This window comes from Syngnathoides biaculeatus, chromosome 7 (genome assembly GCF_019802595.1).
Source record: "Syngnathoides biaculeatus isolate LvHL_M chromosome 7, ASM1980259v1, whole genome shotgun sequence".
Classification (NCBI taxonomy): domain Eukaryota; kingdom Metazoa; phylum Chordata; class Actinopteri; order Syngnathiformes; family Syngnathidae; genus Syngnathoides; species Syngnathoides biaculeatus.
Window position 1 is genome coordinate 15593282 of NC_084646.1, and position 21491 is coordinate 15614772.

The 21491-nt window shown below is 41.3% G+C and overlaps 1 protein-coding gene across 1 annotated transcript in view; it reads right to left on the minus strand.

The window, feature by feature from the left end:
* Window positions 1-310: 310 nt before the first annotated feature.
* The window catches only part of anos1b (anosmin 1b), a 36591-nt gene continuing 15410 nt past the window's right edge, over window positions 311-21491 (minus strand). Inside the window, exons 3-15 of the mRNA XM_061825818.1 lie at window positions 14399-14461; window positions 14028-14235; window positions 12919-13103; window positions 10750-10879; window positions 8526-8619; window positions 7069-7300; window positions 4944-5082; window positions 4263-4517; window positions 2543-2637; window positions 1727-1889; window positions 1361-1593; window positions 1143-1272; window positions 311-1049 (exon numbers count right to left, since the gene is read on the minus strand). Coding sequence (XP_061681802.1) covers window positions 1144-1272; window positions 1361-1593; window positions 1727-1889; window positions 2543-2637; window positions 4263-4517; window positions 4944-5082; window positions 7069-7300; window positions 8526-8619; window positions 10750-10879; window positions 12919-13103; window positions 14028-14235; window positions 14399-14461 — 1926 coding nt within the window. The 3' untranslated portion in view covers window positions 311-1049; window position 1143. The remainder of the gene's footprint in view (window positions 1050-1142; window positions 1273-1360; window positions 1594-1726; window positions 1890-2542; window positions 2638-4262; window positions 4518-4943; window positions 5083-7068; window positions 7301-8525; window positions 8620-10749; window positions 10880-12918; window positions 13104-14027; window positions 14236-14398; window positions 14462-21491) is intronic.

Here is a 21491-nt window from a genome sequence, read left to right on the forward strand (position 1 = left end):
GTCCCCTCCATGCGTGGATTAGGGTAGATGACACATGCCCACCCCCAGTAACATCCACCCAGAGTCGCAGACATTCCAATATTCTATTGAAAAACAATGTTTCATTCAAAAATTGTCACCACACAAAAAGACCACTGACACAACACATAGCAACTAAACATTTAATTACAAAATAACAAAGTCACAGAAACAATAAATACAACTATCATATGAAGAGTAGAAGGAACTATGCACAAAATTAACATCAGTAAAATGGAATTTTAGAGATAAACAAAACCAAAAAAAAAAAAAAAAACGAAACAGGGCAAGATATAGGGTATTTAAACAGAATAATTCTTTCTTCCACAAGTACACCAAAAAGAGTTTGGAAAAGTCATGAGACATAAAAACTGCCGGAATACACCAAAGATATATCAAACACAAATATTCGACCACATCTGAGTACAAATGTTTAAAAATAAAAATATCTGAGACACATAATATTTGAGTTTATTCCAGCAAAAAGAACGACATGAAAGATAGCATTGCAGTCCAACTGCAATAAACACAATCAAAAGACATACATTTCTATTCGTACGTAAGGTCAGTGCTAGAACATTTTTTTTAGAATTGGGATCCTTCATTTCTAAGGAATAAAAGACATAACAAGTGTCCAACATCACTTTGCAGATGTCATTTGGCTCCAGTGACAAAGTATCTTATTAAATTGAATATTTAGCATAAATATTCAGCTCAAAAATGTCCTATATACCATACTTTAGACTGTATGTAGACTTGTATCTACTGTTCACATTTCTTGTGAAAAGTATTGTAGCACGATCCATTTTTGATTAAAAAAAAAAAGAAAGAAAAAAAATAACACTGGCTTACTTATGTCTGATGTTAAAATAAAAAGAGAGGCAAACAATCAACAGAAGAGGGAAAATGTTCATTTGCTACTTCATTTTACTACTTAAATTAAAATGAGTTGCATTTTGAAAAAAAGATTTGGAAGTAGGTGTTGGTAAAGAACCAAATCATGGTGTGGTAGAGTCTCGAAACACATGGAACTGAAAGAAAAATTTGGGAGGGTTAAAAATTGCTGAGAAGGTAAATTTTGTTTTACATTATACCCTCATAAAAAAAAAACTTTAAAAAGCTACCTCATACTGCAGGGGTGTGAAACGTCTTGAAGACGGCGGCACCGTTGCTGTCTCTGGTAGTTAAAACCTTAAGCTGTACCTGGTAAACACTGTCGCCATGGAGACCAGGAACTATCACCGCCCGCTGAGACTGAGAGGTGGGAAACATTTGAAACAATACAGCAATCAAACATGAAAATGGCGAAAAGAAGTTGCTCAGAACATTAATTCTGTCTCACCCGTGCAATTGTCTGTGTCTGAGAGATAAGCGTGTCCTCCTGGTCTTTTGCTGCTGAGGTGCCACCAGACCGCAGTGTCCACGTGAACTGGAAGCCATCAACTTCTGCCAGGTCCAGTGCATGCTGGGACACCCTCCAGCGAAACACAGCCAGCAGTGTGCCATTGGCTTGCTGAAAACTTGCTGTCAGACGCTCTGGGCGCAGTATCACCTTTCTACGTGCTGGGGGGCGCTCTGACCCAAGGATATGAAACATTACATTTCAACAGTTGGTTCTCGTGCTCTGATAGAATGTGTCATAAAACTTTTACATCTTTCCAATTGATTTCAGTCATCAGAGGTTATACAAAAAATAGCATTCTGGTACCTTTCATGCTGCAGGGCAAAGCTTTGCCTCCTTTGACCCTGATGGAAGAGCAAGTTGGGGTGGTAACCCAGGCAACAGCTTCTGACTCAGGATCAGTCTTCACTGCCACAGCGACCCAGTACTTACATGCAAACAGTAGGCCTGTGATGGTGTAATGGGTACCCTGGTTGGAAAAGATATGGCCAGGTTTGTCAGAGAACCTGTGATTTAACATGACATTATGTGTTTTTTTTTTCCCTTTGGAAACCTCGATGATATTTAGTTCGTATTGGAATAAAGATCACCTTCAACAATTTGAACTTGGCAGTTATGTGCACTGGCACCGTCAAGTACTGTATGATTTATAAGGAAATTATACACTTCACTGAACAAAGCATCACTTTCAATGAGAGAAATGGAAGAATCTTCCTATTAAAAAAATATATGTATTTTTTTAGCACTGATCTGTTTATCATCGTCCTGCTGCATATTTCACTTATGGTCCCCTTTGTATCATTTAGCAGCTACTTTGTTTTCCCAATCAACATGTTTTATCTCAGTACTGAATGCATTCACACCTCTTTGGGGGTTTAATTTCTCAACCCACAATTGTTTGGTATCCGCACCGATCATCTGCGACACAGATGATAGCAAAAGTGAGGCTCGACAGCGTGATGATGGCTGAGAGACATGGTTACACAAACAAAGAAGATGGGGGCATTCCTTTGGGCAAAATGAATTATGGTGTTGAAACCCAATCTGCCTCAGACTCACATTCACATATGTAACACCAAAACAGCCACTCTGACACATCATTAATCAGCCAAAGGTATGTACCTGCACACTTGCGGAGCCCTCAGTGCCCGTAACGTTAGGGCTGCAAGTATGTGGACGCCACCGCAACGTGTATGGACCAGGGTGACGATTTCTGGCTGCGATAAAACAAAACAAACATCGGGCGCTCATATTGTGAGCGAGTAGGTGCAAGACCAACACGTAAAAATTCTGTTTTTGTACATTCATTTTTATGATAGCCAAAAGAGACATGTTATTCATTTTATATCACCCCTTACTGTCCAGCTGCCAAAATCTACAGGACTGACAGGAGCGGAGACACGCTACTGGGATTTATTTCTCAAAGCTACATTTTGTCCTGGGCTGATTATTGTAGATTAGATCACAAGAGGAAACCTGGTGGAACAACTCAGGGTTAAAATTCCTGCATTCCTATCGTCCTTTTATGACAATAAATAGCCATGTTTCATTTGCTGCCGGTTCTTTTACAAACACAAGGGTATTATTCATCGAGATGAGTAAAGCAGAATATTTGGTGTCATACAAAAGGACGTGAACCTTTTTACCTTCTATGTGCCTCACAATATGCAACCTATTGTAGATCAACCTGAATTTATACACAATATAATTTTTTTATACAAATATGAGGTCATTTTTAGTTTTAAAGTTTGGTGAATAGGTTTAAAATCTTCATTCTCAAGGTAAATATAACAATTACATTTTTTTTAAATTGCACTAGCTGTTTTTTTCATCCATCCATCCATTCATCCATCCATTTTCTTAGCCGCTTATCCTCACAAGGGTCACGGTGAGTTCTGGAGCCTAACCCAGCTGTCAACGGGCAGGAGGCAGGGTACACCCTGAACTGGTTGCTAGCCAATCGCAGGGCACATAGAGACAAACAGCTGCACTCCCAATCACACCGAGGGGCAATTTAGAGTGTCCAATTAATGTTGCATGTTTTTGGAATGTGGGAGGAAACCAGAGTGCCCGGAGAAAACCCACGCAGGCACGGGGAGAGCATGCAAACTCGGGTCTGGGATTGAACCTGGAACCTCAGAACTGTGAGGCCAACGCTTTACCGGCTGATCCACCGTGCCGCCTTGTTTTTTTTATTTATTTATTTATTTTTTAAATAACCTTTGGAATTTCCAATGACTACTCGAGCAACAATATTTTGTAAATCTTGTTACTATTACAGCCACTGTCATAATGAATTCTTTCTTAGGCAGTTACAACTTTAAATCAGTTAAACAAGTCGTCAGGGTCAAATCAAAATTCACCAATTAATAAAATGAAGGGCGGCATGGTGGAGCAGCTGGAAAGCGTTGACCTCACAGTTCTGAGGTCCCGGGTTCGATCCCGGACCCGCCTATCTGGAGTTTGCCTGTTCTCCCTGTGCCTCTGTGGGTTTTCTCCGGGCACTCCGGTTTCCTCCCATGATCCCAAAAATATGCAACATTAATTGGACACTCTAAATTGCCCGTAGGTGTGATTGTGAGTGGGGCTGTTGTCTGTCTCCATCTGGCCTGCGATTGGCAGGCAACCAGTTCAGGGTGTTGACAGCTGCGACCCTTGTGAGGATAAGCGGCTAAGATGGATGGATAATAAAATGAATGTAATAAAATGAATGAATAAATTACTAGAAACATCTGTTGGGGATGGTTTGTTAAATCAATCACTTGTATTTGCAACACAGTGAGGGGTGATGATTACGCTACTGCAATGTCCTCAGTTGCTGTGTGTTTGTAGATCAACCCACCGTGGTTCGACCGCTTCCAGAACACCTTGACCTGCAGCTGACCACCATGGTAATGGGGGGCGGCAACCTCCAGGCGAAGGTCACCGGAGATGACAGGGTCAAGAGCGGATTCGGGGCGAGGAAGAGAAGACGAAAGGGGGAGGTCAGAAGAGGATGGAGCGGAAGATGAGAGGGACGGAAACAAGGAGAGCGACGGGGATGATGAGGAAACCGCCGAGGGGAGCTCATTAGAGAAGTCTTCTGTTTTGGTCAAATCTAATTGAGAGGGAATGGGAAAAAAAGGATGTGCTTAAAAAGTTGAACAGACTCATTTAAACTAGTTTAGATATAAGTGGAAAACAGAGTGTTCAATTAATTCAGATCCCCTTCCTTCCTGCTGATGTGATTATTTGTTTTTGTGGCAAACAAGATCATTCCTCGTCATGTTCAAGGCACCATACGTATATTCATAACATCGTTTATTACTATGAAGAATGGAAGCAGTATACTCACACACATCAATAAGCAGCTCACATTTGTGGCAAACGTTGTATATGATTGGCCTTGGTATCATTCCCAATTATATGTGTAAAGGAAGTATTTTTAACATAGCACTTGCAAGGGATTTGATTGTGCCATACTATATTTGATCCTTCAGGGCATTTCACACATCTAAGTAAAAGGATGTTTGATGTAATTTACCTTTATAGGAGAGTGTAGTAAAGACAATGTGGGATCTTGGGCTCTTCAGTCTCTTCTGATCCCAGTAGGCTACTGACTGCACAGACAGGGAGTAGGAAGTATCAGGGAGAAGTTCCTCTAGCCACAGCTCACACTGCACCTATAACACAACATTAAAATGGAAAAATGACGACAAAAAAAAAACAAAAAAACGGATTTTAACAGTTAGGTCCGTTCCAATGTTTTTGCAGGTTCCTGACTGGTGTCCTAGGGAAGTTATGCCAAAGCTCTGTGGCTTCCAAAACCACTACATCATTGTTATATTGATTATACTTACTGCCTTCATATTCTTCAATGTTTTCCTCCCCCTCACACATGAAATATCTGTGTACTTTCCTTTTTGACTGACAGGCAATAACTGTTTTGCGTTAGACTGCTGTTTGATGGACAGCTCATTACTGACACTTAGTCAATCAAATCCGTCTGCCTGTGTGGACTTGAACCAGCCACAGTCAAGAGATGCTTGGATGATAACACGTTTGTGTGTGTGTGTGTAAGACAAAATGTTACAGACCTGAGTTAAAAGCACTTCCTCGGTGACTCGCGGAGAAAACGAGGTTGAAGTATTTCGAGTGCGACCATGATAGACAAAACATATGGCCTAAACAGCCATGTGTGGAAGTGTGTGTGTGTGTGTGTGTGTGTGTGTGTGAGCGTGTGAGACACTCAAAGGGAAAAGCCTGAATTTCTATTTTAGTGCTTAATGTCAGAGGATAATACTGTATATGAAAGAAACCAATGTATATTCATAACCCCTAATTCTGCAGAGGTTTTCATGTTTGAAGATTCTTCCTCCAGTTTCCTTTTATATATCAGTTTTATTGGTGCTGATCCCACTTCTTGAAAGGAATCCTAGTTGACATGAAAATTTGTTTTCTCATCTTTTGTGTCTATAATTACCAGTAGGCCAGTATTATATAGTTTGTCGCTGCTGTTCTGGGTGTTCTACCTGTTGTGATGTTGCTGTCTTTTTGTGTGTCTCGTAAGTAAATGTAGCAGCGAATAAAAAAAAAAACACTTGTCAAGAGGTCTCATTTAAATTCTGGGCCTCTCGGTCAAGCAGAACAGAAGACCTGACTGAAGAGAAATGGCTCTAATGGGCTCACTCCAGAATTGTCATCACTAATTAGGATAGCTAACTCCATATGAGCAAACTTGCATTAAAAGCATGAAATGTTATGTGTATGTTCTTATTTTTTTTTTCTTCTTTTTTTTTAAGTGAATGTTCACATAGTGAGTCTAAAGCTCTAGTAAATTCTGGTAAAGGATTTACCATTAAAATAGTTACAACGGAATTTGTTGATATATCTAAAATTTAGAATCTGCATATTTCACAAGACCTCAGCAAAACTCAAAAGCACAGTGACAATCTAAAAGATGAGCTCCAAAAAGTGGGAAGTAAAGTACATTGTGCATCAGGCTTCTTAAACTCAATTTACCTTAGGGCCGCTGGTGGCAGAGTCTGGCATGCCCACGTGCGCAGTTCAAATTAGCAATACATTTTTAGAAATCCAATCTTCACAAATGTATTTTTTATTTTGTAACACAAATTTGCATCATCAAAGACGCTGACGTAAACACGTTGTGTGAAAAAACACTAATAAACCTATCCATGGTAATGGTGCTGTAACTTCCACTCAGTGAAAAATGTTACTCCGCTTGCATCAAACCCGGTCAAAGTCATGCCCCCGAGAGCCATACATTCCACCGTGATCGATAGATTCATCAGCTCTGCACACAATACTGCAAAAGTGCCATACATGTAAAACCTGAAGGCCACACTAACATTAAACTTTCATATTAAGGTGGGGGCCACAAAATATAATCTCATGGTCCGCAAATGGCCCACGGGCCATCAGTTCGAGACCCCTGTTGTACATGAAGAAACTCTATGCTAGGCCTCGAATTTGTCCTAAAGCCACGGTTCTTTTCAAGTAGTTTTTCACAAGCAAACAAATTCTTCATCAAAAAAATGAACTGGAACAGGGGATGCTATGTAATCGGATTATCGCTGCTTCCTCTGCCCCTCCCGTCCATCACCCCATAATGTAATTATTGTCAATAAAGGTAGGAAACGTTTCCTTACCCCCTGAGTCACTCTGCTGTTGCTTCCTTTTTTACTCTGCTGGTGTGCGTGTGGCTGTGTAAGATGGGCGCGCATGTGCAATTCTCGTGCGTTTACATGCGCTGTGTGAGTGTGTTTTGGCGTCCTGTGTCGAGACATCCAGGTGACCCTGTAGTTGTGGACTGGCAGGTCTCCCTCCTGAGGCGGGTCCCAGCGTATTAGGACAGTTACAGTGATCCCGCTTCCTCCTGACCTGTGGAGAGAGGTCAATTTGTCAAAACACATCATCGCAAAAAAGTCAACAAACAGGATTCAATCAGAAAGTGCAGTCAGTATTTGGGTAAAAACGAAAGCTGCAATCCTTTTATTAGTCCTGATGGCGACAAGTGTATTTTTTGGACATCTCTCCAGCAACCAGTTTCCATACTAGTCTTGAACTCTCAGCTTCCGAATGAGCCAAATCCCTAAAGAAAAGGTTGGATCACCCTCACTGTATGGTTTAGGAAACCAAACGTTTGGTATCAGGATCTCAGTAAACATAACATGAGGGGAAATAATTTAATGCCCAGATTTTTTAAATATGAATGATAATCATAATTGAGTTATTTTCCTTTTTCTGTGGGGTTTTGTTATGTGTCTCTGTTGTTGGTTTTTTTTGTTGTTGTTTTTTTAACTGTTGTTGTTCTGAATAGTGTTCTAGTGTGTATTTTCATGCTACGGTGTTTATTTTATGGCATGCTCGCAGTTTGGAATACGGTGGTTGTGTGGTTATGTCCTGTTTTTGTTGATAAAAATACAATTTGAAAAAAATTGATGGAATTGATGTTGCGATGAAATGGCTCTATTGTTGTTGTAATGTTTTGTTTTTAACTGATTTAATTGTGGCTTTTGTAACCTTCTTTTGACCCTCAATCACTGTGGAGTGTGGTTTGTGCAGCTCAAAATATTTCCAAGTTTATTTTGAAAGAAAACGACAGCATGGAGTGGGTCTGTTATTAAAGAAGTTTGGATTTGAATAATTGCTGCTCTAATGCAAAAAAAGGACAAGTCCAGCAAGGAAAATAACAAACAATTCATCTGTCCATTTTCTTTGCCGCTTATCCTCACAAGGGTCTCAGGAGTGCTTATCCCAGCTGTCAACGGGCAGGAGGCAAGGTACACATTGAACTGGTTGCCAGCACAATCGCAGGGGACACAGAAACAGACAATAGTCGCACTCACAATCACACTTTGGGGCAATTTAGAGTGTCCAATTAATGTTGCTTGTTTTTGGGATGTGGGAGGAAACCGGAGTGCCCGGAAAAAACCCACGCAGGCATGGGAAGAACATAGAAACTCCACACAGGCAGGTACGGGATTGAACCCGGGACCTCAGAACTGTGAGGCCAACACTTTCCACCTGAGCCAAGATGCCGCCGGCCACCCAAACAATTCATGCATTTTTAATTTTGATTTTTTTTTTTATTTTTTGCTCACACCTTTCTGTGAAGTGAGTTCCTGCTTGTGAAGTCATCCCAACTAGAGTCTGGTTGCTCACACGAATATTTATTGGAGCTTCTGGAGGTGATGGGTCTGCAGCGAGACAGAAAGACAACAGTACTGCTGTTTAAACGTTCTTTACATTTCACTTAGGGCCATACCAACATGGGATGCTTTATCTGCCCATGTACAGTGCCAGTCAGACATACAACATGTTAAGTATTAATCAACAATATGCAACAATCTGTTGTATTAAAATAAAACAAAAGCTTCCAGATCCTGACTCCAGCCCCTGCCATGACACTGAACAGGATAAACGGAGAGGAAAAAGCTAATTTCCTCTTGATCTCATTGGAGTCAAGCAGCCAAATCGATTAATACCATCAAAGTGAGCGATATTGGAGAAGCATGACAATAACTTTTCCAGTAGCTACCACAACCAAGTCCACTTTTGACTCAAAGAAAGAAATTCTGAGGTCGCTGCTCTTTCAACACAGAGTCTGTGTCTCGTTAGTACCCAATAGCCTGTTCTGTATTTGATTACAACTACAAAAAGTATCTGATTAGAACTACATGCCCAATGGCAGGCCTCCCACTGGCCAGAAACCTAGCCCGGTTGGCCTTTATGCGCAGACCAAAGTTTAATATTAGAATTGATGGACTTGGCCTGTTAAGGTGTGCATGCATAGAATATGTTTAGTTGTTTCTAAAAACCAGATATTTAATTTTTCTGCCTCAGTCAGATGGATTTTAATCCAGTATTTTATCAGATGAACACATCAGGAGGAGCTCTGCAACCGATATTATGATTAACAAAAAGACAAGCAGCGCTGTCGACCGGTGAGGTCCCATTAGAAGTTCCAAAACATACAAGGAACCTGTCTGACATCTGCTAGCTTCCTGATTTGTAACCCCTGACCTTTAGCCCCTGACTAATCAGTCTAATGAACTAGAACCACAAGACTCTGACTGCTATCAGATGGCATTTGGAATGTCTGTATGTGTGTCTTTAACCTTTAACCCAGAATCCCAATATAACACGCACACACACTTGCATGCACGCAATTATTATGAAGCTGACAGATCAACAGTCAAGAGATATTGTCTTAAGCCAGGGCAAACAGCTGAAGCACTATCCTTAAACTGAGTAAATGTAAAAAAAAAAAAAATTGAGGTTGAGTGACATACTGTATTTTTCTCATGGACAAATATAACCACAATGGTAGATTTTCTCAATTTTCTCAGTTTTTCAATCACGAGACATCCATCCATCCATCCATCCATCCATCATCCATCCATCCATCCATCCATTTTCTTTGTCGCTCATCCTCACAAGGGTCGCAGGAGTGCTGGGGCCTATCCCAGCTGTCAACGGGCAGGAGGTGGGGTACATCCTAAACTGGTTGCCAGCCAATCGCAGGGCACATCGAGACAAACAGCTGCACTCACAATTACACATAGGGCAATTTAGAGTGTCCAATTCACGTTACATGTTTTTGGGATGTGGGAGGAAACCAGAGTGTGTGGAGAAAACCCACACAGGCACAGGGAGAATATGCAAGCCTATCCCAGCTGTCAGTGGGCAGGAGGCAGGTTAGACCCTGAACTGCTTTTCAGCCAATCGCAGGGCACATCAAGACCAAGAGCTGCACTCACAATCACACCTATGGGCAATTTAGACTCCACAATTAATGTTGCATGTTTTTGGGATGTGGGAGGACACAGGAGTGGCCGGAGAAAACCCACGCAGGCACGGGGAGACCATGCAAACTCCAAACAGGTGCGGCCAGGATCGAACCCGGGAACTCAGAATTGTGAGGCCAACGCTTTCCAGCTGCTCCACCGTTCCGCCAATCACGAGACAGAATCAGAAAATATTTTACACATACAGTTGGATTCTAACCAGTCTCCAGTTATTAAACTAAGGAGCCTCTCAATTATGAAGGACAAATATGAGAGTGTTGAGTTGCTGTGAAAAAGATAATAAAATATCTTTCCCAACATGTTGACAATTTGTCGAATCTGTTGAAAAGAGGAAAATGATCTGCAAGGAGAATTTCATGCAAGAATTGCAATTTTGTATATATGCTGTGACGGAAAATTAATGTGTGAAGGGCGAGCTGTGTAGCTCAGTGTTCAAGACAAAACAAAGATTGATTGTCATGTCAGTACAGCACAGATCAACGCTCTCTGTGTGTGCTCCCTCCAGTGTGCAAGTCTAACCTTTACTGGAGATGTGGTGCTTGCTTGGTGTGGTGAAGCCCCTGCTGCCTTGACTGTTTACTGCCGCCACTCTGAATTGATACCAACGTTGAGGTCTCAGATCTGACAGTAGCGCATCCTCAGTAAGGGTCTGAAAATGCAAACACATCAAATATATGAACAATGACGTGTCTGCGTAATAACGGCTCTTTATGAAAAGCATAATGGAGGACTTATTGTTCCCCTCTTAATAAGAATGTGTTGCAAGGTAAAACGAATTGTCCACATAGCATCCATTTTTGAAATCAGCATAATTGGTAGTATAACAGCTTATTTAGCAACCCCAATTTGCATTGCATGCATTAATCACACGCAGTCTAACGAAAATGTACATTCGTTGTTCGTCGTCTGCTCCAAAACATTCATCATCTTAGGTTTTATCAACATCAAGTTTGAACACATCATCCTCCTTCTAAATGAGGTACTACGCTCCTTGCCCCCAAATTAGTTGAAGCCTCCCTGCCACGCGCACTGCTGTGGAGTCATGCCAAGTGTTGAGTGAGCTGACTGCTTTCAAACTTAGCCTCGGATTTGGCACCTCCACGGCAATATGTGAGATATGTCTTTTCAGACCACAGAGACACAATGCTCCATAAAATAAAAGGCCCAGCTGGTCCAGCTGGCACTTGAATTGGCGTGACCTGAAAACGCACGAGCAAGTAGAACCGCCGTGGATGCCCACACTGAATGCTTGACTCTTCTAAAGCTAAGCCATCTGCCATGGAAAACTTGTTTTATAACGCTAAAAGGAAGTTGTTTATGGCGACAACATTGGCACATATTGCGGAAATCTGGATTTCAACATTATGTCTGCAGAAAAAAATGTATGAGCTAAAATATGGGCCAGCACAAGCTGCATTTGAATCGTTAATATTTGAATTTAAATTTCTGCACTTAAATCTCATCTCACTAGCCAAGCCAATTATCCTCAATAGGCTTGCAGGAAAGCTAGAGCCTATCCAAGGTAGCTTCGGGCGAAAGGTGGACTACACCCTGAACTGGTCGCCAATCAGTTGCAGGGCAGATACCGACACAATCACTGAGCAGGAATCAATCCAACGCTGCCCACACCAAAGGCAGGTGTATGTACCACTACACCATCACGCACTTAAATAACTGCATTAAAATATGATTTTGAAAAACATAATCACCTTTTTATATCCATGACCATATGATGCATTCCACAGAGATTAAGGGAACATTAAAATACTGTAGCAAGTTAGAAGATTTGGCTTTCATAAAAATTCCAAAATAATTTTAGCTTCGGCTTGTTTAATGAATACAAGTCAAAGAATCTCCAAGTGGCGCTTGCATCCACCTATTTTTATGCATGCGGTGATCAGAGGAAAACGTCTGGACGCCGCTATCATAGACAAACATCCAATCGCATTCACAATCAGACTTGAGGGCAATTCAGAGTCTTGAAATCAGTTCACTGAGGAAGTATGTTTTGGAATGGGAGAGGAACCGGGAGTACCCCAAGAAAACTCACACAAGCACAGGGAGAAAATGTTAACTCTACATAGGAAAGTCTGAGGCAGAATTCAAACCCAGAACATCTTCGCTGTGACGTCCTAATTACTCCATCACCATGTTGCCCTTGGCAACGAATTGCTGGATATGAAAGTAAAGTGGAATGAAGACGTGCAATACTAATAAAAACGGCGATTTGTCTATTTTATGGTTGAAATTGTTAAAGATTCACACGTTGTGCGCAATAGCTGGCTTAGTGACACAAAGGCAAACACACAGACACGAGCCGTCATCTATTTAAGTCCATAATGAATGTTCAGTCATTCAGAGTCAGTCGGTGGAACGACTGTGGCTACCAGTGGTTCCTTTTTAAGCTCTGCTTATTTACCTAACCTCACACAGGCACACACATGCGGATACACAGTACACACTCACTCACCCGTACATTCACGCGAACAGTTTACCCTGGCAGAGCGTCAGACAGGCTGGGGAGAAGGTTTAGACAGCGAGGCAGTAGACTGATGAGGTGGAAACTGTCTATCATCTCCAGAGTGAATTATGAAGTTAAGATATGTTGCACAACCTTTCGAGATTGTTAAACTGTTAAGATGCAAAAACTTCGCCAATATGAGAAATGAGAGTCTGGTTATTATTTACCATGGCAACAGTGATCCAAGGGGACGCATTATCTTCACTGGGGTGAATGCCCGCGTTCCAGCGTGACTGGAGCACGTAAACGACGGGCTCTACGCTGACATTGAACTTCGACACCCACATCACTTTTACCCGACCCGCCGGGTCCTCCACAAAGGTCATATCTCGGCGCGGTTTCAGGGGAACACCTGCAAAAGAGAGCGAGAACACTTTGGATCTGTGATCATTCCTACAACTCCAATTATAGACGAGATAACTGCTGTGCAATTCAGACAGTAAATAACATTTGAATGGTACATTTCTTCTTTCTGATACTAGCTTTGCATTAATCCGCAGGAAAAGGTCATTGCTATCTCACCGAAATTCCTGAACCGGCATACGAGCACATTTTTCTTACAATACATTACAGGACGTTAGATTCAGAAGAAATTTGAATAGAAAAACATGATTAGTACCTGCCTAATAAGACCTGTTTGCATTTGAACATATTAAATGCGATTTTCAATCAAATTTAAATTGCTGCCAATTGGATAATGTAGATTGAAATTTAATTAAACCTGATCTATTACTACAGCTTCTGAACTAGGTACTATTATTGAAATCATAATTACGACATTAATTATCAAATAATTAGCACGATATGGGTGGCACGGTGGGACCGTTGGCTTCACAGTTCTGAGGTCCAGGGTTCAATCCCTGCCCCGCTTGTGTGGAGTTTGCATGTTCCCCCCGTACCTGCGTGGGTTTTCTCCGGAAACTCCGGTTTCCTCCCGCGTCCCAAGACTCTAAATTGCCCCAAGGTGTGATTATGAGTGCGACTGTTGTCCTGTCTCCATGCGTGATGCGATTGGCTGGCAACCAGTTCAGGGTGTACCCTGCCTCCTGCCCGTTGACATCTAGGATAGGCTCCAGCACTCCCACAACCCCTTGTGAGGATAAGTGGTGAAGAAAATGGATGGATGGATGGATGATGGATGGATGGATGGATGAATGGATGGATGGATGGATGGATGGATGGATGATGGATGGATGGATGGATGGATGGATGGATGGATGGATGGATGGATGGATAGGCAAGACAAGAGCAAGAAAGTCATGGAAGCGGGGCTCACCTTTGTAAAGATTGGCTGGTGTTTGACACGTTTGTCCGCAACCGTTGAAGCAACATTTCCTGGGGGAAGGACAATGTTGGTCAAGTGAGCAGCTTTCCACACAGGCGGCTGCAAATCCTGTCGCACGTTGAGGCGAAGGGCATTCACCCTGTCTTAATGACCTCACAGATGTCAGAAAGTCGCTGCTAGTCACACACTCTGTCTGCTTCTGCTGAGGACACGTGCCACAAAGTATTTATTCATTTAATTATTTACCACAAATATTGTAATTACAAAAACACTTACGTTCAGACAAGAACATATACACAAACAAATGTACACACACGTGCACACAAACACCCAGGCAGACACATGCGCATGCACTATTTTACCTCACAGGACTTCAGAGAGAGCATCTTCTTGGTTTCCCAAAGCTCTTTGCATGGTTGAAGACACTTGGTGGAGAAATAAACAAACAAAACGAAACAAATTGATCAAATGATCAAAAAATTAAATCTCCATGAACCTTGAAAGCGGCTTTAGTGTTGTGTGAGAAAATAAATTCAAAACTGCAATGAAGTACAAAACGAAATAAAATGTTAATTCTAGTCCCACAATGAACGAGAAGAAAGAGAAGATAAAGGAGATCGTATTTTTCTACGGCTCGCACAACATACAAGAGTTTGACAGGACTGATGAATGATGGCTCTTTGCAAATCACAACCAGACACCATATAAAAATTGAGGTTTTCGGCCCCAACCTCCATCCCCTTTCTCTACTTCTCGTTCTATCTATCTGTCCGTCCGTCTCCCTCAGCTCCCCACCGTTTCTGGCTTTAATTATTTCTCCCTTTCCTTCCTTCCATCACACTGATTTAAAGAGAACAAACAGAGCAGCAGGCCAGAAGAGTCAAATTGAAACAAATAAATGGTCACTTGTTGATAGAGACGGCTTTACCAACTTCAGTTGTTTTAAATAAATGGTTCATTTTTCCAATGACAACTGCGCGCCATTAGGGTTTCTCATTATTACAGTTGAGCGGTAGATTAGAGACGTGAGTACGGTGCCAGAATTGGAATTCAAGAAGCATCAACAAAGCCAGTTGAAACCACATGCGCTTGAGTTCTTAACTAGTGCGATTTAAACGTTGGTGACAGCATGAAGCCCGATAGCTCCTTAGCATTTGGTTCATTTGATTTAACTCATGGGAGAAAATGTTTGGTTTCACTTAAAGCATCAAATTTCTTTTCATTTTGAAAAGAGTAGGTTGGCGCTGTCATTTAAAGCTTATGTAGTTACAAATCGAAGAATATAATCAAAACATCCAATGGGTGTCAGTTTCTCTCCTTAATTATATCAAACAGATCATTTTTATTTGTGTGGCAACATTCAACTCAAAATAAAGAACCAGATCTAAGAGAAACGGGTCTGACTCAGAAAACATTTACCAGTACCAGCACAATGGCCAACATTAAAATATAGCGGCCTACTCGACCTAAGTGTTCATTATGAAAACGGTTTGATTCATATATTTGATACTATAGTAAATCACTGTAAAATTATGCACAGTTTGAAAAATAGTGTCGTGCTTATACATAAGAAATCTAAAAATATATGACTTAAAAAACCATTCATTTAAAAAGTATGTAAAAATAAGTTACATAAAAATTATAACTACTGTTCAAACTAAAGGTTCAAATGTTTTAAAAACAAATGCAAATATATGGAACTCATTCATGAGTAGCATCCCATTTTTGGGACATCATGATTTTCACGCATTATGTCCTTCAGTATATCAAAATATTTAAGTGTTTTAATCTGAAATCATAATTTGGTATCAGGAGAGGATAACTCATCGGTCAAAGTTAACACGGAGGCATTTCCCTTTCCTTCCTGACCCAACATGGCTGCCTCAAGTACACATGGAGCGTTTTCCAAGAGAAGAAAGGGAGAAAGGTCAGTATGCAACCAAGTTTGTCTTCAAAATGCTAATCCATCAGTATTATTAATGCGTAAGTGTCGTTCTAGAATAAGAATTACTTAATAAACATATCTCTCGTATGTACCACTTCACAGAACTGATAACATACCTGTCCCAGTTTTGGGACGCTGCCTGCAAGAGGGTACATCTTTTTTGCCCTTTGTTTTATGCGTTAAACGAAAAAGAAGTGTTATTTCCTTGATTGTGGCCTGTCAGGAAAGTTTTATCTGAATGGGAATTATTAAAAAAGTTAAATATAACTGATTTTGACTTGATTTTACACATACCACTAGAGGGAGCCTATGTTTCACTATTTAAAGTCAGGACCAGTCCCTTTCATCTTTGAACAGCAGGGTCCACTGTACTTTGTGCGTATAACAAATACACAAAGATGCATGCATCCAAATCCGGACTCTGACTTTTTCTTTTGCCGCCACATTGATTAGATACAGACAGGTTTTGATTTGTCATTTACTCCCTTTTGTCCTTCGCTCTCTCACCATTATTTCTTTCCCCTCAACCCCTGTGCCTGCTTTGTTCTTCTTTTTTTTCTGTCTACACCCCATCTCCATTTTTCCCTCCTCCTTCTCCTCCTCCTCCTCCTCTTTTCTCTCTTTCATCATCTCTTGCACATAATATCTCCGTTCCTCCAGTCTCAAATGTTTAACCTCCTTCTCCGTCCTTTGGGACTAAAACCTCAAAACACAGAGGTTTTTGATTTGGGCCCTATCTAGTTTAGGAGTTGTAGTTGGATTAAATGTCTTAAAATGCGAAAACAATTATTATTATTTTTTTAATTATTTCGAGCGGATTGGAATGAATCGTAACCAGAGGTGAATAGTAACACACTACATTTAATCAGGTAACATTTTCCATAAACTGTACTTGTTCGAGTACTTTAAATGCACATACTTTTGACTTTTCCTTGAGTATTTACATTGGACCAAAAAGTATTTAGTCAACCACTAAAAGTTTTCCCACCGAAAAAGATGAGAGAGGCCTGTAATTTTCATCATAGGTATATGATGGTATAGGATGGGAGACAAAACAAGAAAAAAAAATCAAGAAAACAAAATGTTCTAATTTTTAATGAATAAATTGGTAAATTCCTCTGTAAAATAAGTATTTGGCTACTTACAAACAATATACATTTCTGGCTCTCACAGAGCTGTAACTTTTTATTTAAGAGGTTCTTCTGTCCTCCTGTAATTACCTGTATTAATGGCATTCATTTGAATTTGTTATCAGTATAAAATACACCTGTCCACAACCTCAGTCGCACTCCAAACTCCATTATGGCCAAGACCACCGAGCTGACAAAAGACACCAGAAACAAAATTGTGGACTTGCACCAGGCTGGGAAGACTGAATCTGCAATAGGTAAGCAGCTAATCTGCTAATCTTCCTCGATCTGGGGTGCCACACAAAATCTCACGCGGTGAGATCAAAATGATCACAAGAAAGCTGAGACAAAATCCCAGAACCACAGTGTGGACCTAATAAATGATCTGCAGAGAGCTGGGACCACAGTAACAAAAGTTACCATCAGTAACACACTAAGGCTGCAGTCCCAGACGTGTCCCCCTGCTTAAATCAGTACAGGTTCAGGCCCGTATGAAGTTTACTAGAGAGCATTTGGATGATTCAGAAGAGTATTGGGAGACTGTCATATGGTCAGATGAAACCAAAATGGAATTTTTGGGTAAAAACTCAACTTGTCTTGTTTGGAGGAGGAAAGAATGCTGAGTTACATCCAAAGAACACTATTCCTACTGTGAAGCAAGGGTGTGGAAACATCATACTTTGTGGCTGTTTTTCTGCAAAAGGGGCCAAAAGGACTATTTCTTGCAAAGGAAGAAATGAATGGGGCCATGTATCGAGAGATTTTGAGTGAAAACCTTCCATCAACAAGGTTACTGAAGAGGAAATGTGGCCAGGTCTTTCACCATGACAATGATCCCAAACGCACCAACATGTCACCATGTACTTGAGTCATATTATTTGAAAGTAACAGTACCCTTACTCGGGTAGAATATTTGGCTACTCTACCCACCTCTGATCGTTTTAGCAATTAGCACACACACACACACACACCACACACACACACACACACACACACAAACACACGTATATATGAAGAGTTCAGATGCAAAACCAGATATATCCATTTTTTTTTTACGTAGATTGTATATAAATCACAGAATCAACAGAGACAACTAAAATTAATATATCTGCTTTTGCGTCTGAACTCTTCAAGCATATATGTATGTATGTTCATGTATATATATGATGTGCTCCACAGTTTAGAGTCTAAAATGATGCAGTTCTCACACTTTAAAATTACACTACCGAACTATGACTCACTAGTACATGCACTAGTATTTATTTGAGCAAGTCTGAGAGATTCTTTTGACCTTGAAGCCAACATGAAGACTTTAGTGAGCAGCAGACATAGCTCAGGTCAGAGGTTAGAGATGTTGCAGTTTACACACCAACACACTGTAGCAGCCAAGATTAATGACTGTGTATACAATACTTCTGAATGCAGGCACAGTTCGCATGTCATCTCCTTGGGTATTAGTAAAAGAATTAATCACAGGAGCTGATACAGGCACACACACAACACCTTGTCTCACTCAACTCCGCTGCCTACTCCTGCTGTTTTATAGCCTCACCTGCCACGATAGAGGGATGACAGCCACACTCAGCAAAAGGGAGTGGAGGAAATAGGGGAGGGCAGCGTGGAGGGAGATGTGATTACAGCATGGAAGAAAGCAGAAAGGACTGAGTGTCAGTTGAAAAGGAGAGAGGAGATGAAAGACAGGTCCACAGGAAAGCTGGCAGGGAGGTAGCGTGAGACAAAGATGGCCACTGACCATGCCTTCCCTGAGGTTGGGAGGCTGGCCAAAAGTTGCACTCAAGTAAGCACACTCGTACTTGCGAAAAATATGTCTCAGGTAAAAGTAAAAAAGCGGACGTCCAAATAATTACTTTAAATATTATTCAGTGGAGAAAAACTACTTCAGTACTCAGTAACTGTATGGTGTGTAATTTCTGATATATATTTTAAACAGCATGAACACGAAAGAGAGAGAAAAAAGAAATTGTGTGCAACTTCAGATATTGTCCAGCAATATATGTGGCAATTTTTTGTTTTCTTCCATCAGAAGTTGTCATGCCTTCCATCCATCTATCCATCCATCCATCCATCCATCCATCCATTTTCTCAGCTGCTTATCCTCACAAGGGCCGTGGGGTTGCCATGCCAGTCCTTGTATTTCTTTTTACATGTCTTGATGCAACACACCATTTTATTAAGGATATGAAAGGGAGGCAGTCGATTTGCAGCCGCCAAATTCCACTAAATCTTAACATCCTGTATCTTGGTTTGTGTGGCTCGATACAGCTGCTCTCTCATTAGCTATCACCGTCGGATCTTCCGAGCATCCCATTGGCTAGGAGGGACGTCAATCTTTACCCATGATGTTTTTCGTTTCCCTTGGACACCCGACTGTCACCGGATCACACTAGCGCTTTCACAAGCTGTCACACACTAGCACACATTGGTAAAGTACAGTTTGTGAGTTATTCATTTGTTTTTTGCATGTTTATCCATATTTATTTTCGACGGGCCCCAAGAAAAAAACTTTTCTGGAATTAAGTGGTACGTACGTTCATACGTATGTTTTCTCTCAGCTGTCAAACGTTTGCCTCGTCCTCCATCTTCTAAGATGCCATTTGCTTGTTACTCACCATCCTCTTCGCATAGTCATCCAATGTCAAAGATAAATGAACATAATTGGAAAGGATAAGAGTATTTACATGTAAAATGCGCTTCTACTTACAAAAAAGGGTCGCTGGAGCCTATCCCAGGTATCTTTGGGTTGGAGGCGCAGTAGACCAGAAACTGGCTGCCAGCCAATTGCAGGGCACACATAAACAAACAACCAGAATCACACCTATGGGCAATTTCATCTCCAATTAATGCAAGTTTAGGGGACATGGGAGGAAACTGGACTGCCAGGAGAAAACCAACACAGGCACGGAAAGGAGATGCAAACTCCACAGTGGCAAGGCCGGCATTTGAACCCCAGACCTCAAAATTGTGAGGCAGATGCTCTAACCAGTCATCCACCGTGCTGCTCATATTATTGTTTTACCCCAGCATCCTTATGTTATATTAAGTTGTAGTTCAGCTCTGCTTTTCATCTGCTAATCAACATTTCACTGTCATGACTATAAAGTTCTATCGTTAACTGCTTTCGTTTTTCATTGTTATATTTTGAATTAAAATAGTTACATCATTTAAAATATTCAGTGGAGCCCTATGGGGGCACAAACTAGTCCAATCTGTAGGCCGGTCCCAAGCCCGGATAAATACAGAGGGTTGCGTCAGGAAGGGCATCCGGCGTAAAAACTGTGGCAAACAAATATGAGCTTTCATCTAAAGAATCCCATACCAGATCGGTCATGGCCCGGGTTAACAACGCCCACCTCCGGCACTGCTAACCTGCAGGGCGTCGGTGGAAATTCAGCTACTGTGGGTCGAAGACAAAGAAGAGGAGGAAAACGGATTCGTCGTCAGAAGAAAATGCACAGAGCCTACAACTGAGTGTAGGGACTTTGAACGTTGGGACTATGACAGGAAAAGCTCAGGAGTTGGTTGACATGATGATTAGGAGAAAGGTTGATATTCTGTGCATCCAAGAGAACAAGTGGAAAGGTAGTAAGGCTAGAAGTTTAGGAGCGGGGTTTAAATTATTCTACCACGAAGTAGATGGGAAGAGAAATGGAGAAGAGGTTATTTTAAAGGAAGAGCTAGCTCAGAATGTCTTGGAGGTGAAAAGAGTCAGATCGATTGATGAGACTAAAATTTGAAATTGAGGGTGTTATGTACAATGTGGTTAGCGGCTATGCTCCACAGATAGGATGTGACCCAGAGTTGAAAGAGAAATTCTGGAAGGAACTAGATGAAGTAGTCCTGAGCATCCCAGACAGTGAGAGAGTTGTGATTGGTGCAGATTGTAATGGACATATTGGTAAAGGAAACAGGGGCGATGAAGAAGTGATGGGTAAGTACGGCATCCAGGAAAGGAACTTTGAGGGACAGATGGTGGTGGACTTTGCAAAAAGGGTGGAGATGGCTGTAGTGAACACTTATTTCCAGAAGAAGCAGGAATATATAGTGACCTACAAGAGCGGAGGTAGAAGCACGCAGGTGGATTATATTTTGTGCAGACGATGTAATCTGAAGGAGGTTACTGACTGTAAAGTAGTGGTAGGGGAGAGTGTAGCTCAACAGCATAGGATGGTGGTGTGTAGGATGATTCTGGTGGTGGGTAGGAAGATTAAGAAGACAAAAGTTGAAGAGAGAACCATGTGGTGGAAGCTGAGAAAGGAAGAATGTTGTGCAGCCTTTCGGAAAGAGGTGAAATAGGGACACTGAGAGGACTGAGGAGAGGCAAAAGGAGTACATCAAGATGTGATGTAGAGCAAAGGTAGA